This window comes from Apis laboriosa, unplaced genomic scaffold, assembly GCF_014066325.1.
Source record: "Apis laboriosa isolate Shangri-la unplaced genomic scaffold, ASM1406632v1 scaffold45_cov149, whole genome shotgun sequence".
NCBI lineage: Eukaryota > Metazoa > Arthropoda > Insecta > Hymenoptera > Apidae > Apis > Apis laboriosa.
Window position 1 is genome coordinate 755,451 of NW_025223361.1, and position 20,084 is coordinate 775,534.

Here is a 20,084-nt window from a genome sequence, read left to right on the forward strand (position 1 = left end):
AATAACGATTAAGCATTTTTTTTTTTTTAAATATATATTTACCTCAATGCATTGAACAGTCTCCTTCGTGACACTTTGTGATATCTTCCATTCGATCGAATCAAGCTCTCCAATCGTCCTTGAATCGATTGAAAGGCCTTCTAGAATCGTGAAGGCAGCGTTCCTTCGCGTATCACGCGTATACATGCCTCACTTCCAATATGGTCCGTGTTTTTTTTTTTCTCTATTTTCGAAGACCAGCCTCTACGGATTAAAATTGCAATTAATAGCAGTTTGCAAAAATATATGATATTTTAAATCAGCAAATAGGTGTTTAATAATGCATGTCGTAAAGCAATTAGATTAGTGTAAGGACGATGAAATCAGCCCGTTAACACCTACGCGATTCTCTTCGTGTATCCGTGTCGGCGTAGAGCCGTTGTTACACCTCTGCAATTCCTCATTTTTCTTCCGATATGAATATCGTAAACTCGAGAATCTTGATTTTATAACGTTTTATAAAAACGAGTTTATTGATAGAACTGAATATGTTTATCGAAACAAACGAAAGAAAGGAGAGAATTTTGCATAATTTCACATCGGTGAAAACATGATTGTGATTTTAAGATATATGCGTCCACTTGAAAGTTTCTTATGAAGTTACTCTTGGGAATTTTTGAAATTTTTACTATCCTCATTTACTTTCATTCGCGAAAAATAGTCTCAAGAATAACTTGTGACAATTTTATTCTCAAATATTCAAGATACTTCGAAATATATAACTTATACAATTAGAAAAAAAAGTTTTTATATTTGCAACAATGTGATAGAATAATGAAAATGAATAACATACTAGAATAATCAAGGATCCCGGATCTGCATAGTATCATTATCTGTAATTAACCAACATCATATATAGATGATATTAAAAATTAAAACGTTGAAGCTATTGTTATTATATAGATCTCTATTAGCATTTAAATTTTTACTTCTCTTTACGTTTAATTCATTCCATTTATTTACATGAATAATTTATTTCTAAATCAATTAGTTGTAATTAGAAACGAAAAAAAATGATTGATTATCATGATCAAAATTAATATCTTCTACGTCTTAATTAAAAAATAATACTTCACTCTTTCACTGTTATCCAATATTGCCAATCTTCATTCTTATGGTGTAAGATTACCATTATATGCATGTTTAAGAAATCAAGGGTCAGGGAAAGATAAAATTTCGCGTGATATGCGTAATTCGATTGATAAACATGTCGCCAAGATCGGATTGCTTGTCTCATAATGCTAAATCCGTGTTGCATGACAATAATTCTGATATTACTCGAGAATTGTTATACAGAGTGTTTTGGTTGTAGACAAGATATACTTTCAAAAAAATGATTCAGAAAAAAATAAATGATTTCAAAAGAGACACAATCTAAATCTAAAGATCATGTGATATTTCTTTTTTTTTCAAATGAAATCATATAGATTTAAGTACATATCCGTATTGAAAAATTACTAGTTTAAAAGATTTGCAAGACTTATCATTTACTGTAAAATACGTTCATACTCTTAATACATCTCTCATACAAAAAATCTCATACAAATTTTAAAACAAATCAATGACATTTCAATGTGTATAACTTTTTTGTAAGGGAATGTCGATTGAAAATACATGACCTTCGTATGACCTTTACCTCACCACCTCACAAAAGACTAATTACACCATAGCATATCCTTTGAAGTGACCGTTCACTTCCTTTCTAAACTATTGTTCCATACACAATAAATAGTTGTCCATTAATTTACATTTTATAACCAAACTTCCTGCAACATATATCATTTGAGGTTTACATTACCCTCTCTCGCCAATAGTTAAACAGAAATTAAGTAGCCTATCGAGTATCGAGTTGTGAAATTAAATGGATACCTCTAAACGACCCTAATCGATCGAAAGTTCTCCTCGAGTTTTTCGCTTCGAGCTGGAACAAAAAGTTGGGGATAAAATGGAGGAACGTTTCTTCGTGTAGAGGAGTCTGAATCGGTCGAGACACGCGATCGGTATCTCGAACACTTGGTCGTGTTAATTAACCTTCGACGACCTCGTAATAATTACGCAATCGTGAGCGTTGCACCTCGTGTACACGCGTTACGATCCGGTTGATTATCACGAGCTTTGATAATTGATCTAATTAATCGAGAAAAATATTAACCGCGTGGACAGGAGGGGAGACGTTTGTAACGAGGTAAAAGGATCCCTTCACCGTGTGATGCGCTAGAGGAATTAGGTCGTGGAACGATTCTCCGTTGAGAACATCTTCTCTTCTCTTTTCTTCTCTTCTCTTTTTTTTTTCCCCCTTCCTTTCTTTCTTCTTTTTTTCTTGAACGTGAAAAACTTGGAGAAAACTAGCCAACGAATATTAGTGACTATTATTGATCATAATGGATGGTTTATCGTGAAAGTGATGTATTTTATGGTTTACTATTAAGTTTCTGTTTTGAGAATTAATTTGATCTAATTTAATTAATTGTTATTAATTTAATTGTTTAAAATTACTATCGATAATTCAAAATATATACGTGTTAAAGTTTTTGATAATTCAGTGTATAAGCTCAATTTTGTAAAACTTATTTATTTGAACAGACTTTTGGAATTAATTCGTGAAAATACAAAGATTCGATTACAATTTTGTGTTTTAAATAAGTAACTTTGTAAAGTATAGAATTGGAATATAGGTAATTTCAAAATAATATTATAATTTTAAAAATATAATAGGAAAATAGTTTGAGATAACATAGATATGTTAAAAGAAAAAAATTATTCTAACAAAGCTTAATATCTTAATAGACAACAAGAAAAAAGAAAAAGCAATTGTTTTTTCGAAAACAATTGTTTATATCTTTTAATTTTATTTTTCGATTTCTTGTACGATATTTTATCCATTCTATTTCTAAAAATCTGTTCAATTTACTGACATTACTGGCCAAAGCATGTGTATTGAATATAAATATATATATATTTATATTATTATTATTTTCTATATTCGATAATTTCTGATAACTGTCGATAACACTATCAATAATAGTCATAGCGTAAGTATTTTCAACAACAGCATTAGATTTTATTATTAAAAAAAGAGTAGGAGATGAATGTGAATTGGAAAAGGAAAAAAAAAAAATAGGAAATAAAATTCCTGAATGATACCCCTCGTGGAATTTCTGAAGGTAGCCAACTGAAACGATGCGCGCGTTTCGTAATGCAGGAAAGAAATTAATTACTAACTTCATATTACGTCTGTGTGAAGTGATACGCGCGCGATTATATACGTTTTATACGCAACACAAACTCTATTTTAGGTAAAAGGTGACGATAAGCTTCGATAAATTTTCCAATAACGATAAAAATCTATTATTAAATTCTTTCAAGTTATCGATACCACAAATAACAGAGAAGAAGAAGGAGAAGAAGAAGAAAGCTTGTCCAAATATTACATATAAATGTATATCTGTGAATATTTCCACTTGCGATATGGATTCCCCCGTGTATTTTGAATCTTTCCAGTAACGGTAAAATCTTTCACAATCTTCTGAAAGTTTATCTCCGGTGAAAGCAAAGAATTGAGTGGTATTTTTGTGTCTTAATTGTGCCACAAGTGGCTATGGAAATAAAGAATTCTGCGTGCCGTGTTTCGATGGTGGGCTTAATTGTTAGGCCCTCCTCCCCAGTTGCAGAACTTTATTAATTTTTTAAAAAATTGAAGAAGAGATTCGAATATATAGTAATTAAATTATTATATTTTTGGAATAAAAACGTAATGTTCATTACCTGTTTTCAAAATGTGGAAAATATTTGCTGAAAATATCACGAAATAGTGAATGATATAACAGTGTTTAATCAGAGGCTGACGAAATAAAAGTTTCATTGCATTACGATATAAGAAGTATTGAAAATATTAAATTTCTATATTATTACGAATTACAAATAGATAAATAAAATAAATTATCATTATATATAAATGAGTTGGCTCTTAGACGAATGAAAATAAGAATGGATGCCAAATTCCTTCAAATTCGAGAACCTGTTTAAAATCTCAATTGAACAATAATTTAATATTGATCGAAAAAGCATTAAGAAAGAAAAGGAGATAGAGAAAATACGTAATAATAATTTGAAAATAATGAATATATGTAAATTTATTCACGTATATATATAAATCTACGTATAAAATATAATTTATAATATATAAATACCACAGTAAAAAATTTATTGAGAGAAAAAATCAATTTAAATCAATTTTATCAATCCATATTATCAAAATTTATATTGTTAACAATATAACAATATATATTCAATATTCCTTTCATGCACAAACGTTCGATTAATTTAAAGGAGGTTTCAGAAAATTCTTTTTTTTTTTTTTAGAAAAATAGATACCATCGTGTTCGTTTTTCCTGTGTTACATCAGTCGGTCGAGTATTTACCGCAGAAAGTATTCGCGACAACAGTAATAATACGAAAAGCGAGGAAAACATATTTAATACTTATGTAAGATCGCATAATCATCGATTCCGTGTCCCTTCCGGTTCTTACGTCCTTATACGAGGCAAAATGCCTTGGACGAAGAAATGCCTGCTAATACGGTACGTTTATGGTGACAAAACGATCATCGTAAACGTAATAATAATAACGTGAAGGAAAACCAGGTTAACTAGATCCAGTAACTAGTTTACCTTATCAATACACAGTTAAACGTCTACATTCCTTGCTATAATTATGCTGGCGACTTTCGAGTTGATCAAGATTTGTCGAGCGTGAACGAACGTTTAATAATTCTTGAAAAATGTTTGTTGATATAATTCGAAGGAATTTTTAATTTTTTTCTTTTTTTATATTGAAATTTATGAGAAGTTATTTAAGTTATTAACAACAATTATATATAACAATAGCATGTATGATTTCTTATAATTTATGAAATCTTTATTCTATTAATCTTTGGATAAATTACGACTTGTTTACGAATAACATTTACAATAAATATTTTCAAGATTATTATGATTTACAGGAATATTGTATTATTATCTTCTAACGAGTATCTAAGTATTTTATATTTCATCATAATTCGAATAATTTCGTTGTACGTTCAACATCTATCGATTTAATAGCTATCATCGAAGAAAAATAAACACATGACAATCATTATCTCTATATAAATACGTTTCTCATACACGAATATATATATATATATATATATATATATATACAGTCAGCCACAAAAGTTTTCATATCAACAATAATATTTTATGCGAAATATTACATTATATAATAGATTATATGTAGAGCAATTTTCTTTAATATCATAATTCAATATTGTTAATGTCAATATAAAGTTTCAATATTATTTTTTTCAAATACATAACTTCTATAAAGTATTCAAACATATTTAAATGCTCTATTATCTTCTTGCAAAATATTAGTGAAAATTATATTTGAAACGTGAGAAAGTAAGGAAAATTTAAAGCTTGATCAAATTCTTTTTTATAAAAAAGTATACGAAGACTTTTGCCATTGTCTGTACCTCATCTAACCCATGTCTAAAGTTTAGGAAACACACCTCATGATGAGTCAGTTGGATATTTATCGGATTGGTAATTAAGAAGACGCAAGCGATATTGGATATCGCCGATGCGTCAGGCGCTTCTTCTATCGATTTTTTTCCAAGTGAGCCTCGATAAGGGATCGGGAGTGTCTGAGGGGAAGCGATACGGGCTTCGATAGAAGACGGGCTTCGACGATTTTACAAAGAGCCCGACGAGATCGATGAAGAGAAAGGAAACTTGCGTAGATATATATCGTTCGAAGAACCACTGTTCTCTCGTTTCGTCTCCAGATTTACCGTATTGCATGTGTACGGTAATCGAGTTTACGCCTGGAGAAGGTATCCTTGACCTTCTTTCTTTCGATAACTATTACCGTAGTCCGCTATTTGCATCGAGTTATAGCATCCATGTTTTTTTTCTCCTTCTCTTCTTCTTTTTTGAGATTTTTCAATCTCGGTGATTTGCAATCAGATTTTTAATTCAAGTTTGGTTTTTTTTTTCTTTATTTATTTTGCCATTAGTCAGCTGTTACTTGTAAATACATTTTATCGTATCCGAGGTGATAATCATTTTAATGGAATCGATAATTTAATTCGATTCGAATGGAAAGATGAAGATATATATATATATATACTTGCTATATATTTTCTGTAAGAATGAACAATTTAAAAATTAAATATTATTGAGTAAACGAATTTCCATATGTTATTCTACAGATAACAATTAAAAATTCTAAATTGCAAATGTGCAACACAATACGCGCTATACTTGTAATAAATATATTCATCTTATATAATATACGAACTTAAATTAGCCACAGGCTTTCTTATAATATATTTCCGTTTGACACACATATTTGACATCCATTAAAGAGGGATCGATGGATCGTTCGCACTCGTTTCAATCCGGTGATAATTTATCGAATATAATCTCGGCGATTATCTGGACGATTCTCGATAGAGATGTTTATTTCGACCGAGAGAAAGGAACGAATTCTCAGTTCCTCCCCGATCGGCACGCGGTCACGGGAGGTCGTGGTTACTCGTGGAGAAATTGCCGGTTAGAAGTCAGATAGCCGATGAACAGGCCTAGCCAAGAAATGGCAGCATCGTGGCCGGTGACATTCCATAAGACCGTATGGGAATTCTCGTATATGGCCGTCCTGAGAGAGAGAGAGAGAGAGAGAGAGAGAGAGAGAGAGAGAGAGAGAGAGAGAGAGAGACCTTGCATAGATCCACGGGAGAAGCTGGCTGGCCGACTTGCTCTAAGGCCCGTTATCACGTTTCGATCCTTAAGCCGGCCTTCTAAGGAACATTGCGCTCTAACGATCGTGTCGCAACTGAATCAACCGCTACGATTTTTGGTATGTAGGCCACGCGACAATAGCCTCTCTTCTCCTGCTCTTTCCTTCCTCCGAGGGACAATGCATTCTTGCATAATTGAAATCGTGTGTCGTTTGGAAATTCGATCAGTTTTCAATTTCGGCAATTCGAGGTTGGAAACTTGATCGGAGTGATTTTTAACTGGAGATACGTTTCCAGATTAAGTGGAGCTTGGTTGGCTGGTACATAGATTCGTCAGGTGTTGATGGACGTGAAATTTATAAGAATGAAAAATATATTTCTTTCGGTATTAAGAATTATTGATGTAGAAAAGAGTGTTATAATTAACATGCTTTTGGAAAATCTTTCTTGTTAATTTTTGATGATTATAATTTATGGATAAAGGAAAAATTTTTAATCTATCGTGACTTATTTGATTTGATTATATGAGTGTATGTATATTTGTACAATGAAAATAACGAAAATAAAGAAATATTACTTTTTAATAAATTTATAGTATATATGTAATTTTTTATACGATGTAAAGGAATACTCGAGTATTTGTCGCGTACAAAAATTCAAAGAGTAAACATATAATATTTGTGCAGTGATCGATATCATCATATAAGGTTTCCTATTTTAATGATCCATACCTTGAAACACGAATAAGGATTTTATGAATCACCTTGTGTATACGCGCAATACGATCGACTGCTATCGATGCAATATTTAGGATCATAAAGAAACGATTCTATTATCGTTTTTTTAATTCCAATGATCGATAATATTAAGTTGTTCAATAAGTCATTAGAAAAATATTGTGAATTTTTATTTTTACACTCCATTATGACAAGAACGAGAGATAAAATTTCAATTTACTTTAATCACCGTGATTAAATCACAGTTAATATTATTTTTAACAAAAATTATAATTATTTTGATAATTTATACTCAATATGAAAATAAATTCAATGGAAAAGAAAAAACAAAAGATAATCTCGTCACAATCTCTTACGTCACATCGTCTCGAAATTATTATACGTAACAACAATTATAAATATACAACAAACTCAATAATTTACTTAATTTTCAAATAAAATAAAAACTTACTCTTCTTCCTTCAGAAGAAGATTTTCACTTCGAATTCTTCGTTATTTTAATTACACTTTGGAATAAAATATTTCCATAATAGCCTTTCAAGAAGAAAGAATATTCATCGTTGGAAAAGTAACCGATTATTATTTCGAATTAACATTTCGAATAAAGTTACTTCGTGTAATAATTTCATATACGAAGCACTTATTGAACCGTTAAATGGTTGAAGGAATTTTTCGATTTATGATCTCTCGTAAAAACTACGGGATCCATGACTTATTAGAAGCCCATTTACGAAATTAATCGTGGCGCCGTGTTTAAACGCGATTAACGAGGCAACGTTAATGAACTTTTCTCCGTTCACCGGTTCACGGCGGCTCGAATCGGCCAGCTGGTGCATTCCTTAACCCCATTTACCGTTTACGTTTTTATCATGGTGACGAGGCAGTGAATAAGAGCCGCGATGGCTCGCCGCCTTTAGGTATCCCGCACGATCGAAGAAATTTATCGGCCGTCTCCACCGGTGGACAAATTCAATGGCGGGAAAATCAATTTGCAGGGTTGGATCCGTTACGCGGTTTATTCCACGACATTCTTAATTGGCCCTCTCTGTAAATATGGTATAAAAAATATTTCGGCGAAGAAGGAGAAGGATTTTATTTCTTTTTTTACGATTTGGAATCCAGTTGGCAATGAATTTTGTTGGATTAAAAAAATTATAGATAGACTTGAGAATCCTCTAATTAGATACTATAATGAATAATCGAATTGGAAGGGAGGAAAGTTGAATGATGTGAACGATATTTTTTTATTTTTCTTTATATATTATGAATTTCCAATAATAAATTGTTACTATATCTATGAATATATGCTGATAATTATATATAAATTTTATTTTAAAAACACAGTTACTTCGCGTTTCTTATTAATTTTTTACAAAATTAATTGATCATCTGATAATAGGTTTTTCAGATGACATTCTTGATGAGTAAAAAAATATCTTCGTTAGAGTGAATTACTACAGTTATAGTGAAATTCTGATGACCTCGTTTGACCTTGACCAGACACTCTCAGAGGGGAAACTTGACTCGTAACGCGAACGGGGACAACTGTCGGTCATAGATAGAATTTGCATTTGCATGCGAGGTTCGAACGTTGCGGTATTTCTCATCGTCGTCTTTCACCGGTTATGTAATGGATCCAGTTTTTTGACAGAAACGCGTGGAAAGTGTTTAATAAATATCTTATCTATCGTTACTTTCGATGATTCTGTTAGAAATTATCCACAAGCAGAAAAAAAAGATGTCTCAAATGAGAGAAATAAAATGAAAGAAATAATATTAACTTTAAAAAAACTTTCTTCTTTCTTTGATCTTTTTCGTTCTTTGGGAAGCAAAATGTGTAAATACGTTATTCATTTATATTCATCCTTCTTTTGGCTATCATTTGAATAGATGTCTAGCAGAGGAGCGTGCTACATTTCATAAATTTTGCAGGAAAACATTAAACCAATTCAATACTCGCTATAGCAATTAAAGAAGCAGCTGGTGTAACGTATTTGAAAAATATTTTTCAAAGAAGGGCATATGTTACACCAGCTGCTTCTTTAATTGGCATAGTGAACAACGAATTATTTTTTTACGTTTTCCTGTGAATTTTATAAAATATAACATATGTCCTTCTTTTTAAACATCCATTCATTTATTTCGCTCAATGCAACATCCATGACTCGCTCCGATGCACATCCAGTGAAATACAAATGAGCGAAGTACAGAAATGCCTGAGTGACTTCGTCGTGTCAAAGATAAAGCATTCCTTCAATTCATCAACTACCTGAAAAATAGCCTGAAATTATAATAAATAATAACAATAATCCCTAAATTTGAATTATTACATTCACATCATCTTAAACATTTACAAAGCTTCAATTTCCAAAATTATATTTCAGAATCAATCAAAGATATAAAAAAAATTACACAAAAGTGACGAAACTTCGTACAATACGAACCGAAACATGCGAGCGTCGCAGTGCAGGCAATCTCCCCCTCCCCAAAAAAAAAAAAATAAAAAAGAAAAAAAACCGCGCTTCCTTTAAATTTTACAATCTCTATAATGCATTTCTGCGAGCACAATACAATTTATGGTGTGCATAACACGAGAATAGCATACGCGTAAAATCGCGGAAAGGTCGTTAACGGCCTCCACGGATTAATCCTGACATCGCATGAATCACTCCCCGCCATGGCGAGTGGTCCAATTTAGAAACCCGTCGCGACGATCCGTCGGACGGAGTCGCTTCGCCTCCGGTTGGAAGCCCCCCCCCCCCTCTTGGTTGGTGGTCGCGAAATTTTTCGCGAAACCGTGGCTGATTCATGCGATTTAGCGGCGTTGACTAAAATGTAGCCGCTTGAACGCTTTCGGTCGACAAATAAATTTGTCGAGTCCGCGAATAGACGGAGAGAAACAAGATAGGGGCGTGGCCTTCCGTTGCATAATTCCGCGTCCCACGGGGACCGGCCGCCGTTTAAATTGATGGTTGGCGATGAAACGACCAGTGTCGAACAAAGGGTAGAACAAAGGGGAGAAAGTTTCTGGTTTGAGGAACTGGCGAGATAAAATCGGTTTCTCGTCTGTAGAATTATCGTTTTATTGTCGCGAAGGCGCGACTCTTGGAAGAGTCCTGGGTTTCCTGGAACGAGACTGATCAAGAGCTCTCGAACTACGATCTTGTAATTAATGCATGAATATATTTTATGTATAAATGATTGGTAAATGACGTGTTGAAGTGATTTAAATAATTTTTATCTTAACCGTCTTATCGTTTTTTGTTTCTTTATTCTTGCTTTTATTGCAAGAAGGTTTAATTTGGATAAGATATCAATAATATATTACTCGAGATAAGAATTAGAATTTTTTTAAAATAAGAAATTATTCCAGGGAATAAAAAAATTTATTATATTGGTGAAACAATATATTATTGGTTAATTAATAAAATATCTTTTCAGTGGCAATCGACAAAATAGTCGATAATTAAGTATTACTCGATTGGAACGTAATAAGGAATGAAAAATTGTATAATATGAACTGTAAATATGCATCTGACAGTATATATCATTGTATATCAACATGATAACGTATCACTCTTTACTATTGTATATCTTTTTAATGTAGAGAGTAGATCCAAAGAAAATAATTCAAAAAGTATCATATCCAAATTTTATATATTTAAATAGTAAGTGAGTAAGGATGTTTGCATTCTTATTCTTACAACTTTTAATCGAAATTGTTGGATTTACTGTTTCATATCGTTATATGGAACAGAAACGTCGGTGAAATTTCTTTTGAAGAGATATCAAATCGTGATAGCCTTTGATTCGATCGACTTATACTTAATGAGTATGCTTAACGCAAAATGCAAATAAATTTGCGGAGAATTAATACGGTTTTAATTATTCGCGTAGAATCTCGCTCGCGTAAAAAGATCATAATTTCATATGCAGATAGTTACATTGTTTGAACTAGATTGCTAAACTCATTATTCGAAGACCATGAATCTATGAAGCCGTGTCTTGCTGAAAAACAATTAAATTAAATATAACTATCATGGCTATAAATGGTGGTAGAGTGAAATAAAATATTCTTTTAAAAATCTAAATTTTTCATTAATTACATTTATTCAAACAAAATTCACAATAAAATGTTTCCTACTGTCTAGAAGAATAATTTTCAATAAACGAAATGTGGTAATATCCTCCGTTATGTAATGTTATGCACATCTTTTATATACTCATTTTAAAGTAACTAATAAATTTGTTACATAAGACTCATAAAAGATATTATTATTAATTAATGATGTAGCCTCGTGTTTAAATTCAAAATTTGATTTTGCAAAAGGATCCATAATCTATTAACAAACATAGGAATAAAAGAAATTCCAAAAAATGAAACATCAAGAATAAACTTAGTAATAACTTAAAAATTCACTTAACCAGAGACTAATTATTAATTTAAAATTACATTGTGTAACATAAATTGCAAATTTTTTCATTATTGGAAAATTATACATCTCACTGCATCATAATAATATCTTCTTCTATATCCTCTTTCTCCAAGATCATATCTTGCTCTCTTAAATTACTCGTCAAAGTTCTTGATTGAAAACTTTTGAAATCGAGTAGGCCATTGACTCGCCAAGCTTATTTTCAAGACACCCCACATACACACATCCGGCCTCCATCTCTCTTTTGACTCCTCGAGCGACACGACAAAAGAGCTAACTTATGCGGGCTTTACATCTCCATGAGCGCAGGTGCATTCGTTGGGACAGTGTCGTGGACTCTTCGAGGGTTCAAGGTCTGCGCAGTAAGAGTGATACCCCTGGAATAATGGAAAGAAACGTCCTGGGAATTTCTCATGAAGTCAGGGACCCCCGTCTTTAGGTTCATTGCCGCTCCTTCCTTCCTCCACCTTTGCTTCATTTATGCTTTTCCCTCAATGCTGAGGAGGATGTGTATCACGATGAAAAAAAAAAAAATAATCCATAATGGTTCCAAACTTATTCAACTTCTGTTATTTAATTGGTTTTACCAAATCGATTTTTCAAATTCAATTATTAGACCGTAAAAGCGTTACACATTAGATCAAAAACTGGTCTATAGTTCAAAGACGAATCTTATCCAAAGTTATCTAATTTTCACTATTCAAATTAGCTTCATCGTTATGATTATAGTACTCAAGAATCATTGGACTGTGAAAGTTAAATTGGCTCGATTCAAAGAACATCTGTAATATAAAGATTTATCTAATTTTTATCATCTAATTAACTTTGTCGTCGATAATTGTATCAATAGCATGACTCAAGCATTGAATTTAAATCGTTTCCTTTTACTTTTCAAAATTATTCCAACGCGGAACCGTGCACTGCGTATCTAACAATTAGTTCCATTTCCGAAGCGAATATTTTTTAATTAACGAATTATAAATCATCCTGTTCAATTAATTAACCTCGTAAATTCGAAAAACGTGGGTGGCTGCCAGAGTTAGCTAACGAAATCGGTGTAATCGTTAGCGATCTATATTTACGGAATGGATGTATTAACGTTAATTCGAAGGTGTCAGAATTAATCCGCCTATATTTGGAGTCGCTCAGTGAGATTACGCTACGTAAACGAACGATTTTTCTCACGATCCCTTATCGCGTGGAATCGCTTGCGTAATGCACAATAGAGATATCTAACCGCTCTATGGAAAGAAAACGGAAATATTGAGTTACTTTCTTCTCACGGGCGCATCAGTGAACGTTCATTACCATTTGTACGATAACTCCACGGATTAATTTCGCTCGCTCTTTAATCGTCGATGTTAAAAAAGAAACGAAAAAGAAGGGAATTGCATTTTCATTAGTAATTAAGGGCATTAAAATTATTCGTTCTCCGATATTTAAATACGTGTTATTATTAAATCTGTTGCTGATTTTATCGGAAAAATTAATGCTAAATCGGGCATTGATAACAATTTCATTATTTATTGTATAGTATTGGAATTCCCACTTTACTTTTGATCGAACTGAATTGAATTCTTGAAACGCATTAGTGATTTATCCAAATTAATCCAAAATTGAAGTAATATTTTTCAAATTTTTATCACTGTTTAAATTAATATCTATTCTCACCTATTCTTCTTACTATTCGAAGAATATTCTTAAATACACGACGAATATTACAATAATAAGTAAAAAAGTATTACCATCGAATCATATCGTTTATTTTACGATACAAACACTTCTGAAAATCTAAATCCAATTTTCCAATTTATTGAAATTTAAAAATGGAAGAGTAGAAGTATGTATGTCTCTCGTTATCTTTTTCATCGATGATCCACCGCGACTCATGATCGATATCTTCTCATTCCAGTGAATCCGTGGCACGTTTATATTCAAATCCAGATATTGCGTTACGCGGCCCCGATCTCTGCTCGTCCGTAATGTGGCTTCGCGTTATGATCCGTGACCGCATTTTTTCTTCCTTAGATCGCGCCGTTCAACCCGAATTCTTTAGGCGTTGGGGGAGTGGGGAAGCGGAAGAGGAGGGAATTGTCGCGCGGATGGATCGCTTTCTCGAAACGTCTCGGGGTGGGCGATAACGAGGAACTGGACCGGAAATCGGCCGATCGTTTCGTTTCACGCGCGATTTTATTCCGCCTCGAACGAGCGGCGGATTTGCAGGTGAAATTTTTGCAGGAGGGAGAGGAGAATGATTTTTCATTTGTTGTTTTGGATGGAGAAGGGACGAAAAAGATTATGTGGGAAAGAGCGATTCGATGCAAAAGTTTTTAAACGAGAGAAGATTATATTTGAGGAATTGATCGAAATTTAGAACATCAAAGGTTTAGTAACTTTGTATATAGAGTAATTTAAAAATTATTTGTGAATGTTATATCGAGGATCTTAATAATATATTCGCATACATTTGAAGATAATTTTAATTCTAGAGACAAAGTTATTATAAAAGAGTATCATAAAAATTGATGCTTATTTGTTAAGTTATGTGTAATTTCTAAAGTTTCTATTGGATGAAATGAATATATGGAATAATGGAGATAGACATATCTCGTTTTATCTGCCATAAATTTAAATTACTTATAATTAGATTGCAAATATTTATGTATTTATGGAGAATATACAGAAATTTTACTACATTTTACTCTCTAAGGAGACAAATATTCAAGGAATATAATAAATTTCTATGTATTTATTTTTTCTTGAAATTTAATAAATAAAAATTCGATCCTGTACAATATAATCAATAATAATATCAATAATAATATAATAAAATTATGTAAAGTTATTATCTATAAATAACAATAATTGAAAATCGATTAATTAAATAAATAATCAACAATATGTTTAAAAAATCGTCGACGAATCACGTTACTTATATTGTTTTTACATTAATCACTCGAGAAGAGAAATAAACACGAGAAATATACTGATACAGATATAAATACAGGAAAGACAATCGAAGGACGGTGCGTGTCAAAGACGAGTCCGTATCGCTTTTAGTTTGAAAGCGGCTTCCAAATCGACAGGATGTTCATTCACGAAATGATTGAAAAGCGGCGGATGCCGATGAATAACGCGCGTGTCATCCAATGCGAATTATTCGACATTGAATGTTGAAGGAAACGGACGCATCGAGAAAGTTAGGATGCTTGAGACTCTTCAGATTCAGATTGGTCGTTTAAATTTTTAGAAATTTATGAAAAATGACACGCGTATAAATAAGATATTGGAAAAAATTCCTGCAAAATAATTTATATTATAATTAATATTATAAATAGTATAATCATGCGAGATTTATAATTACTAATATAAAACTATACACAACTCTAAATGAGAATTTACGAATAATTTATGCATTGAAGCAATACAATTAAATATAATACACGAATGATTCTTAAAATTTCAATCTACAGAAGATATATTTAAAAGAAGAATTCTATAATAATTCTAAATTTGTTATCTCAACCACATAATTATATAAAATTATACCCTTTCGTTTCGCTTTTCAAATACACGATTCTACGTGCGGATATTCTCGAAACACCTTCGCCAGTCCTTTATTTCGGGAGAACACCTGGGGTAGGTCTGTGTCGTTGGAACACGTCTGGTTCGCCTTGCGCGTGCAAATTGCAACGGAGGCGGAGGGCACGTGGGCGCGAATGCTCATACAAGCAGAAATCCACTTTGCCCGTGTTGCGTGTAATAGCCCTCTTCTCGGCTCAGTATTTGAACACAAATATTTTTTTTTTTCTCTCTAAGGAAAAATGGATATTTTCGTTGCGGAGGTGAAAATATTTCGTGAAATAACAATCGTGACGAGAGGATTCCTTGAAAACTCGGTCGACGAAAGTCAACTCGCAACGTTCCACGTTCCATAAATTTTAAGAGTTGGTTTTCTTCTTCTTCTTCTTCTTTTCCTTTCTTCTCTTTGTTTCAGGTCGGCGACGGTGGTATCATAGTCTTGGACGCCACGTTGGACGCGTCGACGACAGACGATGGTGAATGGGAGCTCAGCGGTGGTCCACCGTCCCCTTGCGACGTGTCGTTCTGCAACGACAATGTTCTCATCAATGGACGCAGTAATCTCTCGAGGACACCGAGAAATCACAAGGTAAATGATAGATTTACATCTTCTTATTATTACTCACTTTATTATTTATTTTTAATATTCGATTATTACGTGGAAAGAAATAATAGGGCAATGTTCGTTTTCAATCAGACAAAAAAGTTTTTTGTTTATACTCAACGGTATTACATAATTTGTAATAAGACTAATTCTATCTTGCAATAGATATAGTTAATCTTAATCTTAATCTTATTATTCATTTTTACAATATCAATGAGTTTATGATTATCTTATTATGTCGACAATTAATAAAATCAATCATATCTTTGATTATTCATCGCGGTATCAATGATCAATAGAATGTTTTATGATTATCTTATTATTTCTGTTAAAATGATTATGAAATGATTAAAAATTTCTGATTGTAAATTTTATATGAAGAAAAGATCGTTTTTTCCTAGAAATTTCAGATGAGGTAAAAAAATTAAAGTTCAAAAAGTGGCATTTTTATTGAAGATAAAAATCTCTCTCTTTCTCTTCCATAGTTCACATAAAATCCACACATAAAAGAAAAGAACATTGCCACTATTAAATATATATATAAAAAAAAAAAAAATGACAAAAGCTTTATAGGATAAACCTCTTCGATCGAAAGCCTTTTGAAGTTGTGTATTCGTTACAAAAAAATCGTAAAAATCGATCGTTATCTATATAAATTAAACCAAGTTCAAAGATTTCGCTTTTTAAAACATCTGGCAAACATTGACGTTAATAGATGTCACTCTTATCGTCGCATCGATTACTTTTCCTTTCCTTTCCCTCGCTTTTTTTTCTTTTTCTTTTTTTTTTCCACGATCGATCCATAGCCATTATCTAATCTAATCAGGTGCAGCTTCACGTGTGCAGGATTTAGTCGAAGAAACGAGCGTCGTAATATTATAACCACAAGGCCTTTGCTTCACCTCATGGGAATGAGGCTTCCCCTCTTGAAAGTGATGTAAAATATTCAAGGGCGAGCTGCGTACCAACAATTCAAACTTTTCCTCTCCCCTCGTACGGCTCCTTTATTCACATCCCTTTTGCTGTATTTTTTGTATCCCTTTCTTAGAAAAAACCGTCTAGAAATTAAGTTAGGTTAGATAGATCCTTTCGATTTAAAGCAAGGTGACCATCCATGTTGAATTTTGCAGTACCGTACGTGTGTGTTTAGTCGAATGCTAAATTTTTTGTATTGGTTGTTTTAGAATTATGTTTAGATTATGAGTAGATGGAATGAAATGTAGATTTTTTTGTGCAATTTTAATAGTAATAATATTTTTTTATACTATATAGTGAACAAAAATTTATAATTGCCTTTTATTTATAATAGTATTCAAGCTATTTAAAATTTGAGTTTCGTTTCGAACAAATCTTTTCAGAGTTTTTTTTTTTTTTTTTTTTTTTATTGATTTACGATGAATTACTTTTTATTATTAACAAATAATATTTCTTATTGTGTAAGAATAATTTTGAATGAGAAAAATTTGGAAGGAGATGGAAGTTCTTAAAGAACTTTTTTATGAACTCTCTTCTTTTTAGCTTTATAAATGATAAATAATCATACATGTAAAAATTACATTACCAAACTGTTTTTTAATAAAATAAACGCTGGTGATTCATTATCATAAGAGGCGCAAAAAGTCGCATTCTATTATTTGTATTGTATAATTGACAAGCTTATTACAATTTGCATGCTTATTGCTTGTTTAGCAATTATTAATGACTGAGATAGCTTATCAGTGTATACGCTGATTCGCGAAGTAGTTGTGCCGAGTCATGTTTGACTCTATGCAATTTAGGATTTACATGTTCCTTTTATCGCAGCGATTTTCTTCAATCTTTTTCCAATCTTTTCTCGCAAAATAATAAATTAATATTATTTGTTAAATTACTTATAATCAAGAAGTAACTTTTTCCCAATATTTATTCAATGATATGCAAAAAAAAAAATATGACAATTTTCTTTTTTAAAATTCATTTAAACATAACATAGTTTTTAAAATTATAAATATATGGTTCAATAATAATATAGATACGAAATTTATATTTGTGATTCTCGATATATTGGTTTTAAATTGCTGTTCTCACAGTGTTAATTAATTCATTCACTACGTCCATCAAACGTTGGATCAAAGTGCATCCAAAAAACCTTTTCGTTCCACGATTTTCCCATCAATTCAAAACAATTTTTATCTCTTTTTTTTTTTTTTTTAACATTGTGAAAGTTCGATAAACCACTTTGCATGGCGAAAACTTAGGAATAAAAAAATTTTAATAGAACGAGTACTTATATCCCCCATTGCTCGAAGGCTCGTTTTACCGCAGCACGAAAGCGGATTAACCGATACTCTCCTTTCGAACTATGGATAATCGTTCTAAATAATTAATGTGCTATAACATTGCACGGGCACGTCATTAATTTTCACGGCCCAACTTCTTACGACGAGCTGCCATTAAAGATGAAATTGCTCTTCTTCTCGACGATCGATTCGTCCTTAATTAATTAATCACGGCTATCACGATTCCTCTATGATATTCTACAATTAGTTATCACATTATTTTATCCTCCAGCGACTTTTTGCGCAGTTTTCTAAAAGTGGATCGAAGTAATTTTTTTTTTTCTTTTAGAAAAACCGTTCTTTACATTTTATATATTTTACTCGCAATAAGGTGTGTTAATTAATACACTTAAAATACATAATTATAGGTACAAAGGAATAATATTTACATTCCAAGATCTCGTCTCTCAATTCTATCTATCGATATCAGCCTCTCGAACTTCAATCAACAAGATGATCGAAACTTCTTCTATCTCGCTCTCGACTACGATTATTCCCTTATTAAAAGATCAAAACGCGTTGCCAACTTTCTCACGAGCCCGAGTGTACGCGGATTCCCGTGACGATGGAACGATCCGCCTGTTACCACTATCGATTTGCAAAGTAAAAGTTTAGCGGACGCACGAACCGGCAACGATTTTCGAACCAACAACTCGTCGGAAGAGTTAATCTACCGTGTTTCATGGGAACGCGGTAAAATTCCATCCCGTGCTCGATTGATATATATATCTCTCTCTGTGTCTCTCTCTTTCTCTATAAGGAGGTGAAAAAGGGAGCACGATTGTCACATCTTTTCATGGTCGCAGAGAGATTCTCTGCAAGGCGAAGTTCTTCTTTTTCCTCGAACGAGCTGTGCGATAATTAAGGAATGATTTTAAGAAAATTGTGCTGATAAAGAAAAGAATTATTTCCAGTGAAAATCTTTGGGGAAAAAAATTTTAGAATTTTATTTTTGAGAAATGGATTGTTATCAAATGTTGGTTTATATTTATTGGTTTATTCCAAGTTTTTTTTTTTCACGTAGCAAGAAATAATAATTTTATCTTAGATCAAGATATATGCATAAATGAAAAGATGTGTGATTTAATTAGACCGAGGCAAAGGAAAAGTGACTTTTTTTCTAGAAAAAAATCGTATAAAACCATAGAAAATAAAGAAATAATAACAAGAAGCATTACTTTAAAGTGATCGTCCATCCCATTATCGCGTCGAGCAATTTGACTCGATATCCAAAATTAACGATGCACGCATAACCTTTTAAGTTACATAATACGATAATGAAAAATTAAAACCGGTAAAAGGTGGAATTTGCATATTCGAAAGTTTCCTTCTCCGTGTGGAAGTAGGGGATGCGTGGTATTCCATTTGATTCTGGGAGAAAACGGCGAGGAATATTTCGTTGTAAAAGCGATCGAAACGAGCGGAGTGGCCTCTTTGTCACGCTTATTGTCCGTCCAACGATCGATCCGATACCCGATTGGATATCGATTGTTGGCCGGACGCATCGTACATTCCCTCGATCCGATTTATTCCAACGTCCATCGAGCGTATCGGATCGATAGAAACCGTGGGGATAGGCTATTATGC

The 20,084-nt window shown here is 32.3% G+C and overlaps 1 protein-coding gene across 1 annotated transcript in view; it reads left to right on the forward strand.

Moving 5' to 3' along the window:
* LOC122716398 overlaps window positions 1-20,084 on the forward strand; it is a 45,906-nt gene that overhangs the window by 5,280 nt on the left and 20,542 nt on the right. Inside the window, exon 2 of the mRNA XM_043939423.1 lies at window positions 15,991-16,164. Coding sequence (XP_043795358.1) covers window positions 15,991-16,164 — 174 coding nt within the window. The remainder of the gene's footprint in view (window positions 1-15,990; window positions 16,165-20,084) is intronic.